Source organism: Chionomys nivalis, chromosome 13, assembly GCF_950005125.1.
Source record: "Chionomys nivalis chromosome 13, mChiNiv1.1, whole genome shotgun sequence".
NCBI classification, from domain to species: domain Eukaryota; kingdom Metazoa; phylum Chordata; class Mammalia; order Rodentia; family Cricetidae; genus Chionomys; species Chionomys nivalis.
Window position 1 is genome coordinate 54,940,574 of NC_080098.1, and position 18,240 is coordinate 54,958,813.

The window sequence follows — 18,240 nt, forward strand, 5'->3', positions numbered from 1 at the left end:
ATACCTTGAAGGCTGACAATTCTCTGGGCTGGAATAGGTATAACAGAGGTTCTTACAGGACCGTTGTGGAATAATCCTTTTGTACACTGTGAAGATGTTTTGCTCTCATTGGTTTAATAAAGAGTCAACTGGCCAATAGCTAGGCAGAAAAAGTCAGGTGGGAGAGTCAGACTGAGAGAACACTGGGAAGAAGAAGGGCAGAGTCAAAAGCCAGATGCAGAGGAAATAGGAGATGAATATTCCATGCTGAGAAAAGATACTGCTACGTGGTAGAATGCAGATAAGAAATATGGGTTAAGTTGAAAGACTAGTTAGTAACAAGCCTAATCTATTGGCCAAGCATTTATAACTAATAATAAATCTCTGTGTAGTTATTTGGGGAGCTGGCAGACCCAATGAAAAACTCTGCCTATATAGGACAGTCGTCACTTAGATACACACATTCTCAGGCACTCCAACTCTAGATCTTGTAATCTGAGTGAGTCTAAAAATCCACTTGAAAAAGCCTCAAATGGTTTCTGTACATCCAAAATCAGAGAATCACTGCTGAGTACCAAGTGTTACTCACTCCACAGGCATTTGGTAACAAGGGTTGAAGAGTGTTTGCTTTGTCTGTGGCTGTCCCACTGTCAATTACGAAGTCAGCTGCAGTGAAGGTGTTAAATTGAAAGTCCCACAGACAAATAACTCATGCTTTAAATTAATTACAACACACTCATAATTATTTTTAGTTATTCATTTCTTACCTATGCCTGTGATGATTTAGGTGCTCCCATAGGCTCATGTATTTGAACACTTGTTCCCAGTTGGTGATGTCATTTGGGAAGGTTATGCCATCTTTAGGAGATGTAGCCTTGTTGGAGAAGTATGTCACTGATTTGGACAAGTGTTGGCAAGAGGTGTGCGTGTGTCTGTGTGTGTGTACTTACACACTCACCCCACTTCCTGCTCTCTTTCTGCTTCCTGCATGCAGATAAAATGTGATCAGCCAGCTTCCTGTTCCTGTTTTCATGCCATGCCTTTCCCACCACGAAGACTCTAGCCCTCTGATACCATAAACTTAAATAAAGTCTAGGTCATGATGGTATTTTATCACAGCAACAGAAAATTAACTAATGGGTCTAACTTATAATTTGGATTTTAATAAAAGGTATATATATATACACATATATATTTATATGATATTGCTATAGTTTGGATTTTCAAATGTTCTTCAAATGCCTGTGTGTCAACAAGGGCTCAGACCTCAGCTCGGTGCTACTGGGAGGTGTTGGAACCTTTAAAATATGGGGACTTAGGGAGGATCATTAGGTCATTGGTGGCATATCCTTGAAGGAAGTTCTCCTCCCCCTTACCTCCCGCCACTCAGGCCATGAGGTGAGCACTTCCTCACATACTTTCGGCCTTGATATGCTGCCTCACCTCAGGTGCTAAAGCAACAGGAGAAAAGCGCCCAGCAGACCATGGACTAGAATTCCCAGAACCATCAAGCACAGTAAATCTATCTTCTCAGCTCGTGATCCTAGGGATTTTACTATCTGGAATGGAAAGCTAACATATGTACTACCTAAGGTTCCAGGCATCAACTTGAGGCATCAGAATGTCTCTTTTATGGTAAGAGTTTATCCTCTATGCATAAGGGACTCTGCTATACTGAGTTCTTTAAATTCAACAGATGGGGCTCATATGCAGAAAACAGGACAGGAGAGGCCAGTCGGCAAGTTAAAGTCTCTAAGGACCTTTATGACATAAGAAGAGCAGGAGACATGGGCTGTGCAGATTGATAGCTTTTACCACAGGAACGGTCCAATTCCGAGACTGCACTTTGGAATTGGTAATCTGGGGGTTGGAAGTTTCTCGTCTTGGTCAAAGCAAGCTTGGGGCCTTCTTTTTTAAAGTCATGCCTTGTCAAATTAGTTGTATGGCTACTGTAGTTCAAACTTAACATGGACAGACAGGCCTGCCAGGCACAGATTTCTCAAGCAGATGATGTGAGGGAGAATAAATTTTATTCATGGCAAGATTGGAGGGACAGATGACACTCAGCAGGCACGGCAGGCCAAATCTGCGGGATCTATAATCCAACCGGCAAGCCCTAAGGGACCTGGCCTTGTGGAAGTGGAAGCGACAGCATGAAGGAACTATCAAATTAACTCACCGAGCTGGAAAAGGTTCAGGGCTTCTGTTCCCTCACAAGGAAGCAATAATCTTAAAAATCAGAATAATCATGGAAGTAGAGACACTTGAGACATAACAGAAAAAAGGGCCAGGTCTTGGATTCTGACTTTCCACCTGCCTTCTTCTGGCCTCCCTCTGCTCTATGAGAGATGAGTCTGACTCGGTTGAGAAGCAGCAGAATTAGTTTCACAGTTTGGGGAATAGAGGCAGAGCCTACAGGAATCCGGGCTCCGCAACAAGTAATCATTATTGCAAAATCAAATTCCCCACCTCATCTGCGATATGCTTGTGTGTAACCCTAGAGCTGAGCTTCACAGTGTTATAAATCCACCATACAAGACGTGGAACAGCGGGATGTGGAGCCCCTTGTGTGTCGAAAAGTCTGCCCGGCAAGAGAGATATATGATGCTAACTTTTCTCTCCACTGCTTTCGCAATGAAATTCACCCAGAGGTCCAGGAAGGGTTGGGTAATTCAGCTTCCATAAATCAAGACTAAAATTAAGACGGCCAGATATGTAGCAGCCTGTTCAGGTGTACAGAGAATTTGAAATTTAGTGCCCTTGGTAATGGGTAGCAGCAGATTATCTAATTATGGAGAGAAAGAAGAAATATTGCTCTCTGGAGTAAAAAAGCTAAATGCTCTAATCCATTAAATCACCACAGCTCTGCCAAAGCTAGATTAATATTAAAGTTCATGTAACATTTGTCTTTTTTTTATTATTAAAGGAATGATGTCAAATGTTAAGAAAAAAATATACCTGAAAAGGGGACAGTTCACAGTGATTCTAATTTGACTACTTGTCAGCTCTTGTGTATTTTATCTGTTGGAGTGATGTATGTGTAGCTCACTACAGGGCAGTTCAATACTTTCCTAATTGTAGGTCTGTTTAAATTTTTATCATCATATCTTGAGGCAATTCTGGACAGACTTCCAGCAAGGATTTCCTAAATTAGATATGCTTCTAAGGGGCGGTGACACGATGTGCAAGCAGTGGGCGATCCTTTCTACTGCTGTCGCCTTCTTGCCTTGTCCTTGTAGGAAACCTTCCGTGTCTGTTTCTGTCTCCTAATTATAGGTAGAAAGAGGTGACACCAGTGTCTAACTGGAAAATTCCCATGTACCGCAGTTCCATCCCATGAAAGATTTCACGTTGGTTTTAGTTACCCATTACCAGGTGTAGACCAAAAATATTAAAGTGGAAATTCCAAGAAATAGACATTTCATGTTATATTGTGATGATTTTGGAGTAGCTTTATGAAATTCAGCCCTAATGCCAATTACCTTTCACATTGTATATTTTACCCACCCATTAGTAGCTTAGTAACTATCCTGGCTGTCAGACTAACCGCTGTGGCAGAAATGTATTGTCCTAATTGTCCAAAGTTACTCTATCATTTGTCTCTTACAGTACCTAATTTATAATTGTCATCAAACACATGCATATATAGGAAAAAGCATAGCATATGTAGAATTTGGTACTATCTATAGCTCCAGTTATCAGCTGGGGTTCCTTATGCCATTTTTCTGTCTGCAGATAAATCCATTAACTGGAGGAGTGTTCAGCTGGGAAGTTTGCTTAAAATACACGAATTTTATGTAACTTTGTCTATGAACAAATGACCTTTTTTGATATTACTTTCTTATCTTAAACTAGTATTTATCCTAGTTAATGAATTAACCCAAGAACTTGTGACTGAAAAGCAATGCTTTCCTACTTGGAGTTCTTTACCTGTTTCTGAAATTTGTATGTAGAATATAGACATGTACGCATCAATGAACAATATGGACAGGCTGTCACCAATCCTGAAAGGTAATGTAATTCTCATTTATTCCACTATGGTCTGAAGTGTTGCTTCTCATGTGGCAGAGTCTGTCCTCCTTGATTTGTAAGTCAGCACGAGTTAACATTAAGTTTCCAGTACAGGGCCCAGAACACAGTAGACAGTTATATTCAATACTTAATATTTACTTCCAGAGAATGGTGGGGTCAGGCAGCTCCCAAAAGAATTTTTGTGTGCTCTCCCTCAGGAGCCTGTTCACAGGCTGTCGGGGTGTAGATTCCCTAAGAGCAAGAATGTGTTGTATGTTACCCCCAAGTCTTGAAGCCTATCTATTGCAAGTGCTAAAAAACACTAGGGCAATCACTGAATGGTCGGCACAGCAGGTCTTTGGGCATTACAGACAGAACTGGTGGAAAAGAGAAACGCACTTTTCAGAAGGAGCAGAACACACTGGAGTGGTCACATTTCAGGTGTATCTCATGGACATCTCAGAAGCACAAGCACAAACAATAAGGAACATTTTACAACACCTTGAAGGAAACAAAGACTGGCTTTTACAGGCAGTAACGTGACTATTTTTTCCACAATTAGATGAAGCACTGCCACCTTCTGTCCTATCTCAGATGCAGTCACATGCTGAGCTGGCTGGCGTCTCAGGGATGGAGTGGGAAGAGACTGACTTCCAGTTTTTATGATTACCGTTGAAGTGAGACAAGATCAGTGACTCTTACCTCTACTCCAGAAGAGGAATTTCATCAGCTGCATGGACTTAACCAGTGTCTCATCGCTACTACAGGGCAAGAGCGGTCTGATTCGGACTGATGGCACTTCTCTACTGAGCTCTAGCCTTGCAATACGATTGCTACAGTGTGCAACCCTTTCATTTGCTCTTTGACATTGTAAGTACATTTATTTTACTGAACACTGATGGTTTGGAGCTAAGATGTCCCCAAAAGCACAAGTGTTGAAAGACTGATTTCCACTGTAGCAATGTTTAGAAGCAGGGCTTTTGCTTTGCCCAGAATCTCATGCTTAGCAGCAATAGTAAGATTCAATCGGTGCTGAATATTTTCAAATTTCTTACTCTTTCTCTAGAACTTTGGATAGTACTACCTAGGTTCGCCCTCCCTTCTGTCTCTGGGGACGGAACACAGAACTTGGGGTGCTCCGCAAGCACTCACCACTAAGTTACACCCTAGCCCTTCATCGTTTTCTTTAAGTCAACGTTTCCCTGTGTAGTCTAGGCTGCCCTTGAATCTGTGATCCTTAATGACCACGGCTGGGTTATGAACATGCAAGGTCATGAAATGCCCAACTCTGTTTCTCTTATTTGGACAGACAGGCTCTTTAACTCTCAATAACCCACGACTACCACTCTGGTGAGAGTTACATGAAGAGAGCTGTGATTAACAGTGTCCCAGGGTCCCTGATCTTCACAGTGTCCCAGTGGCAGACTCTGATGAGATAGTTGAGGCCCAGTTTCTTAAGTCACATTGTCTTTTGAGATGCCTGACAAGAGGAAGAAGTCATTAGTTCAAAGGAATGCCTTCAACTAACCTCCTGGTGGGGGCTCAGAAGTTAGTGTCACCTCAGTAAATGCTGACTACCGGAAAGAAAGAAACAAGCAGAGCTGATTTTTAAACTCACATTTACTAGCTCACATAAATATTTTGAGAATAAATATCCATCTTCCCTTTCTGAATCCTTAGCATAATTTATCATAAGTTTTAATAAACTACTATAAATATCTAAGAAGAAAATGAATTTTAAAAACATGAAAGAGCCAGATGTGAAACACTGACAGGGTGACTTTTTTTTTTTTAAGATTGAGCCACTGATCTCCAAATTTTATTAGTAAATTTAACCTATAAATACGAGATAATTTGTAATCCAATCGTGATTTGTTTGAATAACAGTTGAATTTTTACATTTAAAAAATTGCAAAGCTTCAACTAAGGGACAAATAAAACATTCAGACGAGGTTATTTAAAACTTCTACCAACATTAACAAAGAAACGACGTCATGTTAATTACGTTAGTACCATGGTCAAAAATACATTTCCCATTACACGTCCAGTCTTGCTGCTGCACAGCAGGGGCTTCTAGTGGGAGTTAGCATACAGTCTGTTCTTGATGAAGACAACACTGGGCAGCTGCTGCCTGATGTCGGGGTAGTGCTGGATGTGACAGAACCAGCGGGACACATTCAGATAGCTCTCCTTTTCCTGAACCGTCAGGTCAACCTAAGTGGAGATTGAAAACAACAGATAATATTCACTATACACAAGCAGAGCTGTCAACAATGGGAGGTGACTGACACCTAATCCCCCCGTTTTCAAAGCCAACGTGTTTACACAGAAGTGAAAGCTGCAGGCAATTTTGATAGTCAATACATTTAATATTTTAATGCTCAGTTCAAAACAAGTTGTGCTTTCTAGGAAAATATCAAGCTTTCCACAAATACGAAAATTGACATTAATATAGAATTTAGAGGCCCAAAGGATTTTTCATCACTTTATTAGAAAAAAGAAAATAAGTCACGTGGTGGTAGTGGTACACGTCTTTAATGCCAGCATTTGGGAGGTAGAGGCAGATACAGAGCTAGTTCCAGGACAGCTAGGGCAGTTACACAGAGAACCCTGTCTCAAAAAGCCAATATATATATATATATATATATATAAGAGCTTTCAAAAAGCTAAGGTTCTTTCTTTATCTGATTTCTAAGCAAGCCTTAAAAACAAGGAGTTTTTGATGTCTAACATATTTAACAAGAACATCATTTAATAAAAAGAAAAGAGTATGGATACACACATTATTTATGTATATATACATATACATATTTTACACACAGACATGCACATACACACAGAGACGCTATCTTCCTTTTCAACTTCAGAGGGAAAACTCCACTTGAAGACAGTGGCCTGCTTGACTTTAAGTGCTTACAGTTTAATACAAGAAAAGGCTATCTAGTGGCTCACGACTTAGAAAGGAGCTGATTAAACACACCTCAGCCTGTGGGCAGTAGAGACCTATGCTCTACTAGATGCAGCAGGGATTCCAGGCTCTTAAATATCTGGATGCAAAGACAGAGGTGCTGTCAAGATTTTTCTCTAAGACAAATTCTGGAATTAAGTTGCTCAGTAAGAGGAAGACAAATAGGACGAATACTGGCAGCCATGATCCCATGTGTGGGTGGTACAGCCCCTTCTCCTGTGGTTAATTCTACATTTATAAAGAACTTGTAAGTCTCTATAACACAAAGAAAATAAACACAGAAACAATTTGGCCCCACAGGCCCACACCAGGCAGAGGTCTGTATGTCTGGAGGCACTTTTAGTGATATGATGTCCCAAGGCTGTACGTGGGTGTGCCTGTCAAGTCACAGGACCTAGGAGACGAAGGACAAACTAGTGTGCAATGACTATTACCAAACAACCTCACTGTGAAGGCTAATTTTATTACAAGAGGATTTATGGTACCACATGTTCCTGATTTTTACATCTGAAATAACAGAAGCATGTGCTACATCAACATAGAAATAGCAGGTACACTTGCGGGCCTTAGTTTATACTCAAAATACTTTGAGTTGCCTAAGTTCTCAAAAGCAAGGTTTTAAAATAGTTTAGGGACAGGGGTGTAGCTCGGTGGCAGAATGCACGCCTGTCTAGCAGGCCTAGGCTCCATTCCCAGTACTGATTGCAAAATGAAAGAATAAACAATAAACTTCTTAGAATTTTATTCTATTTCATTAAACCAAAACTGTACTTAACCATCTCATGGCGTGTTATTTTTCAAGATGCAATAAAATACAGAATAATACATTTCTAAACACGAACGTAGTAACAATTATCTGATTTCTCTTTAGCTTGTGCACTGAGATTTTGAACCAGGTGCATATTTCATATTCTATACTGTGAAACATTTGCTAACATACAGAACTAGTATTTGTTGCTACTAGGCCCATTATTTAAAACAATACCAATTGATGACATAAATCAAAATAAATATGCTCCCCCTTACTAACTCTACACTTTAATAAGGACTATAATCTAACCTAAGGATAAAACCATTTTATTCTAATAGCTTCTCCTCCTCCTTCTTTTTGGTTTTTCGAGACAGGGTTTCTCTGGCCATCCTGGAACTCTGTAGACCAGGCTGGCCTTGAATTCACAGAAATCTACCTGCTTCTGCCTTCCCGATTAAAGGGCATGCACCACCACTGCCCGGCTTTTAATAGCAATACACAGGCTTCCTAAATGGATCAGAGAACACTGTTAATGTCCTTCTGTTTGAGTCTGAGAAAATGATGACCAAACTTGGCATGTTACCTCTGCTGCTTTTTAAAAAACATTTTTCACATAAACTTACTGTCAACAAACTAAGCAGGTTTACAAAATGGTTCTGATGCCATCCCTGGGCTATTTCATTTACAGCACAGCTTTCTATCACTACCACCTAGTTACTTTTTTTTTTTAACATGGGGAACACAATGCAAAAGCTGCTTCCTGCTTCTCACTGGTCTAGACAACAGTGTGTCTCTGGTGGTGCCGGCGGCTCTTTCTCCTACGTACTCATTTTTGTTTATGTTGGAACTTAGTAATTACTTTGAACCTTAAAGCCAAACAGATAACATTCTGGTTTACTTATTTTCCACTAAGAAATGTGGGAAACATTCAAACCAACTCTTTGCAGCCTGGCCTTAGTGCAGGCTTTATCCTTCCGCTGGCACCAGGCTGTCTCCGACAGTCTATGTTCTCAGGACTGCTTCAGACTGACTTCTTGCCCTTCTCCTTTCTTTCCCCAAGAACCCATATTCCACTGGTGCTCAGAACAAATGCATCTCTGCTCAGAACACTCTTATGGGCCAGCCATGGCGTCACAGAGGATTCTAACAATCCTGAGGCACAGTCTGATTATAAGGGACTGTCACTTAGTGGAATCAGAAGAAAGCAGTTGGTACTAGAGCTGGAATCAACAGTCACAACTCGGGCACTGTTAATAAAGCATAATATAATATGCCAAGATGTGTTAAGTTAAACCTGGTCCCAGAAACCTCAGTCAACAAAAACAATCGGTGTGTGTGTGTGTGTGTGATTTGATGACCCAGAGGTTCCTTGACTGTTAAAGGTTTTGTTTCATGGACTGTGCTGATTACAGAGTAAGGATTCAACAACATAAAACACAAGTGAAGGAATGCAGGATTGGGCAGGTATCAGTGTACTGTTAACCCAGCAAAGCTGGAAAAGCAGGTGGCCAAGCCAAACTTAATACCTAGCAGTCACTTTTCTCACACCTGTGTATACTCAGATCCAACTAACAAATGCCACTTAACACCATGGTGTCACCCTATCACCAGAGTTCTAGCTTATGAGGCCTATTCTTAAGAAGGTCCTTCTTCCTGCGAATACCTTGCCTGCTCTCGCACTGGGAAAGGGCACACACTTTGACCTGACAAGCCCAAAACAATGGTCAACAAAGAGATTTAGGAATTATTCTATTCAATGTTGCTTTGAGAATGATAACCATAGTACTGCTAATCTCAACAGTCACTACAGTGAGAGAAGACACACATTCCAGAACAGGAAATGTCAGCTGGTTTAAAAGGCTAAAGATTAGGATAACTCTGATTTTAATATTCAGAACTGAGGAACACAGTTGGAAGCCTCCTGAAAACCAAAGGCCTGACTCACAGTTAAATAACTGCAGCATTTTGCAGTATAAAATTATGATTTTGTTTGCTGTGATGGCAGAGCAATGTTGCACAGGTTCCTGCCCATGATCTGCATGAGCCCAGCAGAGGAGAATGAGAACCCGCACTTAGTCTGCATGAGTTTCACACACTTTACTATTTGTGTGGATTAGACAGGAGGAATCTTCCTTCTTCATGACAGCTCCACGCTAAAGGACCAGACCTTAGAGCTCTGCAGACAATCACTAGCTTGCTGATAGTCACCGCACATTTCTCCCAGTATTAAATATCAAATAACACAAAATATGTGCTAAATGTGTAAAGCAGACAACTCCACTGAAGTGTAATTGTCTTGACACCCGGGTAAGTAAGGCAGTTACGGTTTTGCTCATGTCAAGTCAGGGGCCCCCAAGCTGAAAGACTGTGTCTGCCACCAGGAGAGATGCTTAGATACCTTGGCAGCAAATCCTTTTTACCTTGGAGGCTTTTTTTTTGAAATGAGGTTAAGTTGTGCCACGTCATCATTCTAAGTTCAAGACGCCACTAAGACACATGGAAGCTAGAGCTTAATAAAGAGAGGTGCAGTGACTGATACGTTTCAGCTCCAGTGATGCTTTCTTCACATGTAAATAAATCACTCTAAACGCACTGAAGGACGTAACTAAACACTACATTTCACTGGAGATGAATGATGTAAACAGGAACACATATGGTACATAATACCAAATACTGTTAATCTCATAAGCTTGCATCTGTAAAAGCCACTGTGCTGAGAGTCAGGGGGGAAAAGAAATAAGACACCAATGTAAACATTCCTGGCTTTGTATAAATGAGTCCCATTCCATCTAAGTTCCGGGACTATTCACCCACTACTATATTTCCCTGCACCAGCAGAGTAGCGAAAAGCATCCTGTCACAGCTGCCACACTCCTTCTTGATGAGAAATTATATGGCCATTCTACCTGTCAGAAACTACATAACAACATCAATTTCTTTGGCTAGCCAAGGACAATCACATTCTGTCATATCTGTCATGTGTCTTTTCCCTGTGTTACCTCCTTTTTTTTTGTTGTTTGTTTGTTTTTCAAGACAGGGTTCCTCTATGTAGCTTTGGTGTCTGTAGTAGAACTAGCTCTTGTAGACCAGGCTGGTCTCGAACTCACAGGGATTCGCCCGCCTCTGCCTCCTAAGTACTGGGATTAAAAGAGCCAGGACAGGCTCTAAAACTACAGAGAAACCCTGTCTCAAAAAACAAAAACAAACAAACAAACGAATGAGCAAAAAAAAAAAAAAAGAAAAAGAAAAAAGAAAAAGAAAAAAGAAAAAGAATGGCTTATGTTCTTTTTATGTCTCTCTGAAATACAGCGTAGTGGGCAACACAGGAGGCTCCTGATAATTTTAAGTGGATAGCAGGGAGCTAAGCTTATCAACTAGGCCATTACAGTGTTACAGAACATAATGCACCCACTTGAGAAAGCCTCCTTTGTCCTGTATCTCACTATGTACTTCTGGTTAGCCTTGAACTTGGGGCAACCTTCCTGCCTCAGTCTTCCAAGTGCTAGGATTATAGGTGTGTGTCGCCATTCCCAACTTGGGGAATAATTGTTAATAAAGTTAGGCCAATCCAAACTGAGAAGTATGGCTTAAGTGGTGAACTAACAATAAACAATTCATTAGTTTCTGTAGGAGCTGGTGCTATTGAATACAACAGTAAGTGCTGGGATAAGCAGATGTTACAATGTAGTGGTGAGGTAAAGACAAGGGAGTCTGTGCGTGTTCAGTGCAGACGTCATTTTTTTCTGTATTTCTGCTCTGTGGTTGGCTCAGTCTGGTCATGTGGAACCTGCTACTGCAGAGGGCAGAATCTAACTGTATCACTTCTTACTGCGGTGGTTTAGGGTTTACAAAGGGCTTCTCTATACACTAAGACCCATAGGAAAGATCTGCCTTGGTCATTGCAAATATATCTACACAAGTATTTATGCATCCTTTCCCTTGGACAGCATACATTGTTCAAGTTTACTGGGTATTATGGAAGCCTGACTGTATGTGCCAGGAATGATGTGAGACAAATCTCTACATTTATGACGTAAGCAGTTTGTGACAAAAATTACCAATAGCAATTATAGTACAAGCAAAACAAAGTCAAGCTTTAGGAAGTCCTCCACGAGGGTCAAACAGAAACAGAGAGGAACACTTCAGTATGTTTCAGGAGCCCGAGACAGCCCTAAGCAAGGAGGCAGAGTTGGAGGAGACAGATGTCTGAGGAAATAGAAATAACTGGAGAGGAAGGTACCAAAGACCAGGATGAAAAGGAGAGGGCAATGCAAACGTATGTGCAGGGAAGACCCAGTAGCCAGCAGACTCAGGTGGGTTACAGCTTAGCCAGAGAGACAGGGTCAAAGCCAGAAGAGTGACAAGAGCCAGAAGAAAGCCCTTCCACGCTGAGAAACTGTACTTGCTGGGATTTACTGAACTACTGAGGAGGAAAAAGCCTGGTCTTAGGAAAGACTGGCCTAGTGGCCACCAGGCTCATCCCAGCCCACCTTATTTGTATCTTCTTTATATGAACTAGAGATAATAAAACTGACCGATACACAGGCAAAAGTCACTCCAGATCCCAGGAAAGAAGAGATGGGGTGAGAGGACCCAGCAAGTAGAGACACCAGGCCCTGACTAGATACACAAAGTGGAGAACATAGAAAATGTTTTGAAGTTTTTCCCCCCACAATGGAAGAAGGGTGTTGGGGAGCTGAGAGTTGTTTTTTTTTTAAGGCAGAGAAAAAGATCTAAGAAGGCATGAACTCGAGACAAAGTGCCTGGGTTTGGGACTTGGTCTGTCAATTACTTGATTCCTGACGGACCTCGCCGTGTCTCAGTTAATAGTGCCCACTGGAACACTGCAAGGAGCAATGAGCTGACGCTTAAACAGAGTAAAGAACAGTGGAAGAAAACGGGGCGTCTGTAGTTGTCAGTAAGTTTGGATGACGACACATGATTTGAAATGTAGAAAGTAACCAAGTACTTAGAGGATAAATGTGAAAGAATGAGAGAAAAAAGAAAAGTCTGGGATCTGACCCAGAAAGGACTGGCAAGGTAGAGGAGCTGAGGTGTGAGGCTGTGGAATGCCCTTCTGAGGAAAGGAACGGGAGAAGGGTGCTTGGGGTGTTATAAGCAGGGAAGCTGAAGAAGAAAGAATTCAACGAACAAGGAGAAAGCCTGTGAAGAAAGGCTCTACAGCAAGGAAGCCAGAGGGAGAAACACCTATAGACACTTGGAAGGAAGGAGAGCTGGTCACGACATAAGCCTACCTGCCATCAGAGTTAGCAACCTATACTTATGTAATTTCTAAAACAGAGTACTCTGTGCACGAAAAATGAAGATATTTAACATGGCGGTAAACAGCACAGCAAAGAAGCTGAAGGTGCCAAGATACGGCTGAAGTCAAGCAGAGGGGGGTGAGACTTGATGGCAATAAGTAAACAAGAGTCATCAACTTAGGATTAGCAACCAAGATACTTGATTCACGAGCTTTGGTAGGAAGGCGCATAGAAGACAGGGCATGGGGGCGGCGGGGGCATGATGATGACAGAGCCAGAGGCATAGCCACAGAAGGATGGAGCAGAAGCTGAAAACACAGGAGTCAAGCGCAGAAGAGAGAACACAGCTCCACAAATGGGCTATGTGGCGAGTTTTGCCCACAGTGCCTTATTTAAAAATAACCTTTGTTTTGATAAGTTGAAAATGTAAATCTGACTAAAACTCACAACATTTAAAAAAAGTGATTCTGAATATTACAGATAAAAACTAACCACCCCTTAAATACTCACTATAAAGCGATGGAGCCCATAGTACAGAAGGATATCTGCCAAGGTAAAGTTAAATCCCGCAAGGTAGACTTTGTCTTCAAGGTAGGAATTAAGATCCTAAAAAAAGAAAAACAATGCTTTAATTTAAAAAGAGTAATAATGAGCTGCTGCGACATACAATTTTAACATTCAGAAGGCTAGCCAAAGAAAAGGACTCAGACCTAATTTTTTTTTCTTTTTTTTGGTTTTTGAGACAGGGTTTCTCTGTAGCTTCGGGGCCTGTCCTGGAACTAGCTCTTGTAGACCAGGGTGGTCTCGAACTCACAGAGATCCACCTGTCCCTGCCTCCTGAGTGCTGGGATTAAAGGCGTGTACCACTGCTGCCCGGATGGACTTAATTTCATGGATGTAATCTTTAAGTTGGCTGTGGTCAGCTCTTGGGAGAATGGGGCAGGCTGACTGGGGAAAGAGCAGTGTGAGGAGACGCTTTTGAAACAGACAAATATTGACAACAGAAATCACAAATTAGATGCCAATCATCTAAAAGAAAACCAAAACAATAGAAGCAACATTCTAAATGCCACCTATGAGCATGTCAGAGTGTAGTGCTTTGTTCTTATCATGTCTAAACCATGCTCACTCTGGCTAGGGAGATGCCTCAGTAGCAGGTGAGTACCTGCCTGTAACCCTGGTGTTGACGAAGCAGAGACAGCGGGATCCCCAGAGCTTGCTGGCCAACTTTCTCTAGCCACCGTGAGCTCTGGGTTTAGTGTGAGAACCTGTCTCAACCAAACAAGGTGGAGAAAGTAGGAGATACCCGAGGTTAGCTCCAGACCTCTGCCTGCATGTGCACATGCAACCTTCATGTGCACACAAACTATAAACATAAAATTTAAAAATCATGCTATTGTTAAATTTTTCCCAACATAAAAAATTTCTCAGATGATTATCTCTAGAAAACTGTTATTGGTTTTTGATATGTACATATATACATACCTATAAATACATATAAATAGTATATATTTCAAAAACTTTGTTATATATTAATACTTTAATTAGGATTATATTCATAACATAAAAGTTTACCACCTAACCATTTCAAGAATGGTTAAGAATGCAGCTGGAAGGCTGAGCCTGTATAGATAAGCATGTTTAGTTTCAAACTAATCTCAGACCAATCTCCAGAGCTTTTCTATCATGCAAAACTAAAGCACCGCCATTAAATGGCTCCCCCTCTCCCTTTCCTCTAGGCACTGGTAACCACTGTTCCGCTAGGTCTCTGTGTAGATGCCTCATAGGACTCAGTTATTTCACTCAGTGTAAAGGGGAATGGGATAGAAGGCCACCAAGTAACGACCCTGAGGGGAACGTCTCCCGCTTTGAGGCTCCTGCAGTACAGCCTACAGACACAGTTAAGATACCTTCAGCAGAGTGTGGGTGTCTTCTTTGCTGGAGTGTCCATCCACTCGGGTGACCCTGTACTCTAACCACTGCTGAACGATTGCCTTCTCTTCTGGGGTGCTCCCCAGCAAGTGTTCTTTATTGGCTAGCTTGACTAGATGGGTCGCGATGGTAGCCAATCCCATTAGACTGGGACCGTTGTTTGTTTGCAGAACTGGAACCTTAAAAAATTAAATAAATAAATAAAGACTATCATGACTGAAAACTGGAGGTAAGCACTAAAATCCCCAATTTTTAGAAACGCTCTAGAATACTAAATTATGTATAACTGAAAGTTAGGATACCAGCAGTCATAGGATTTATAATTTAATGGCATGCTGGGTGATGTAACTGGTAGTAATACTGGCTAAATGTTACCAAAATTCAGAACCAGGAGCATACAACATGAGAAAACAGAAACCACAATACTTTATTAATTTCACTCACAATTCCCCACACTTGATCACAGGCAGTGGCCCATGCCTGTAATCCCAGCAACCTGGGAGGCTGAGGCAAGAGGATTACAAGTTTCAGGCCAGCCTGGGCTACATAGGAAGACCCTGCCCCCGAAACAAAAAAAACAAGAAAAGAGATTGCCCTTATCTATAAATCAAATAATACCTGTTTAGGCGATTAGATTATACAGCTTCTTGAAATTTAGAACCTTATTGGTTTAGTAAAATAAATCTATATATTTATTTTTGTGCTGTTGGGGATAGAACCCAGGGCCCTCCCTGTTCCGAGCCACAGCCCCTGCCCCATAAAAGTTTCTTACTTAAGCAAAGCCTATAGATGTTTGAGGAGACTCTCTGTACCAGGGCCTCAGCAACCCTGGCTTGTGCCTTGTAGCAGTTCTAAAACCACAAAAGGGAGTAGCCAGCGTGAGCTACTTGTGCCAGCAATCAGAAGTTTCCTTCTGGGGAGTGATGCTCATCACCTCTTCATGGAACCACTTACTTGGGGGAGACTGTAGGAAATGTAACCTTCCCATGACCCAACACACCATCCTCTGAAAACTCAGTATGTCACCTACAACCAACTTTGGAACCCTTACAAGACAAAGGAAACAGGTTTCTTTCCCCCTTTATAGGCTATAAAGTCCACAAGAATGAGGACTGCTTGTTTGTTTGGTTTTCTTTTAAGCTTAAATTTTTTATTTTATGTATATGGGTGTTTTGTTTGCCTCATCTGTCTGTGCACCAGCGTGCCTTGAAGACCAGAAGAGGACCTTGGATTATCTGGAAAATTAAAAACCTGGTGGAAGCTGGGCGGTGGTGGCGCACGCCTTTAATCCCAGCACTTGGGAGGCAGAGGCAGGCGGATCTCTGTGAGTTCGAGACCAGCCTGGTCTACAGAGCTAGTTCCAGGACAGGCTCCAAAACCACAGAGAAACTCTGTCTCGAAAAACCAAAAAAACAAAACAAAAAAAAACCTGGTGGAAGTATTAACTAGGACCTGGGCGTGGTGGTGCACACCTCAACAGCAACACTCCCAGAGGCAGAGGCAGGTGGGTCTCTTTGTGTTCAAGGCCAGCTTGGCCTAGAGTGAGGTCCAGGGCAGCCAGGGCTACACAAAGAAACCCTGCCTGGAAACCCAAACAAACAATCTCCCACTTCCACTGGGCCATTCCTCACAGTATTCCTTCTCAATGCTTGTTCTGTTGGGCTCTTAATTGCTGGTGACTGTCCCTCATACTAAGTAATCTTCGAAAGCAATATTCATGTCTTGGCAAATTTCCCAAGTCAAACGTGGGAGTAGTGGCTGATGCAAACGAAACGGGTGAAGACAGAGAACCTCATCACCCCTGGCTTTTGCAGCCTATCAAAGACTTAACCTTTCCAGTGTCACTTTAAGTTAGTGTAAACACCACAATACTTCTACGTTTTGGACAAAAATTTAACCTGTACCTAATGCAAAAACATTAGGGCCCAAACAAGAACAAGTTATCTGAAACCACTCCCCAAAATACACATTAAAATTGTATTTCCCACTACCATTCTTCCTCTAGTTCAGTCTTTCCAGGGCAAATTATGTTATTAACAACTCATTCCCAAAACCCTAAAAAAATCGGAATCCTTACATCTCACCAGGAGCCTCACAGACCCACAACGGGTAACTTCAATTCTCTGCACCCTGCATATCTAAGCCAATGTGTCCCCAGAATGAGCAAGGCCCCTTCCTTGTTCTCTCCGCCAAGAGGCTTCCAGGAATCACTCTGTCCTGTTCGCCTGCAGGGCGAGTTCCCGGCCGCATCCCCGCCCCATCCCCGTGACTGAACGTAAGGTGGTCGCTGAATAAAAGGAGCATTCTCGGCTACGGTCCGCCTGGAGTGATCTCAACCCACGGCTCTGCCCACGCCTCCCGAACCGGCTTTCTGCTCCCGGGCGGGGGATGATGACACTGATCTGGACGTCCAGACCGAGCCCTGCGGCCCGTCCAGCACACACGTGGGGCGCAGCGTCCACTCGCGAGCCCCGGCCGATTCTATTCTCGAGTCCCGGTAGGCGCCGGGTCAACTCGCCACTCTCCCACCGGTGCCCCGCCTCACCTGTCGCTCGCCCTGAGCGCTGTACTTATTCCCCGGCCTCAGTCCCAGAGATTTCTCCAGCAGCTTTAGCTCCGCGGCCGCCGCCATCTTCTGGCCCAGCTCCTGGCGGGGGCGGAACCCAAACTGCTAGGGCACTGATAGAGCAGGAAGTCCGGCCCCCATGCTTGTGTCCCACGATTGGCTGGAATGGACAGCAAGTGCGCCTGCGCAAAGGGGCGGGTCTTAATAAAGGGCGGGGCCCCAGCTACGTTCTGAGACAGGTGCATTGCTTTGCACGGCATGGAGGAAACCTTCCCCAAGAGATGCATGGAGTCCTGATAGTTTGACAGAATCATTGCAATGTTTGTAATACTATTGTAGAACACAGAAGAAAAGTTTAGGCTATTTGTTTTAAAAATATAAAACATCGATTCCCAAACCCATCACAGAGTTCTCCAAATAAGAAAACTATAGACCAGTCTCAGTTAAAAATATAGACGAGGGCTAGTGATCAAGCAAGGTTTGAATGAAGATGGCCCCATAGGCTCATAGGGAGAGGCACTATTAGGAGGTGTGACCTTGTTGGAGTAGGTGTAGTATTATTGGTGGAAATGTATCACTGGGGATGGGCTTTGGGTTTCAGATGCTCAAACCAGGGCCAGTGTTTCTCTTTCCCTACTGCTTGCCGGTCCAGGTGTAAAATTCTCTGATTCCTTCTGCAGCATCACGTCTGCCTGTGTGCCTTCATGCCTCCCACGATAATGGACTAAATGTCTGAACTGCAAACTAGCCCTAATTAAATATTTTCCTT

At 42.5% G+C, this 18,240-nt stretch overlaps 1 protein-coding gene across 1 annotated transcript; it reads right to left on the reverse strand.

The window, feature by feature from the left end:
• Nucleotides 1–4,032: 4,032 nt before the first annotated feature.
• Eef1e1 (eukaryotic translation elongation factor 1 epsilon 1) lies at nt 4,033–17,597 on the reverse strand. Its single transcript, XM_057787591.1, has 4 exons — nt 17,451–17,597; nt 14,884–15,084; nt 13,484–13,579; nt 4,033–6,204 (listed from the first exon to the last, which is right to left on the reverse strand). Exons 1-4 carry the CDS (start codon nt 17,535–17,537, stop codon nt 6,064–6,066), a joined length of 525 nt encoding a protein of 174 aa, XP_057643574.1. The 5' UTR covers nt 17,538–17,597; the 3' UTR covers nt 4,033–6,063.
• Between the last annotated feature and the right edge of the window lie 643 nt (nt 17,598–18,240).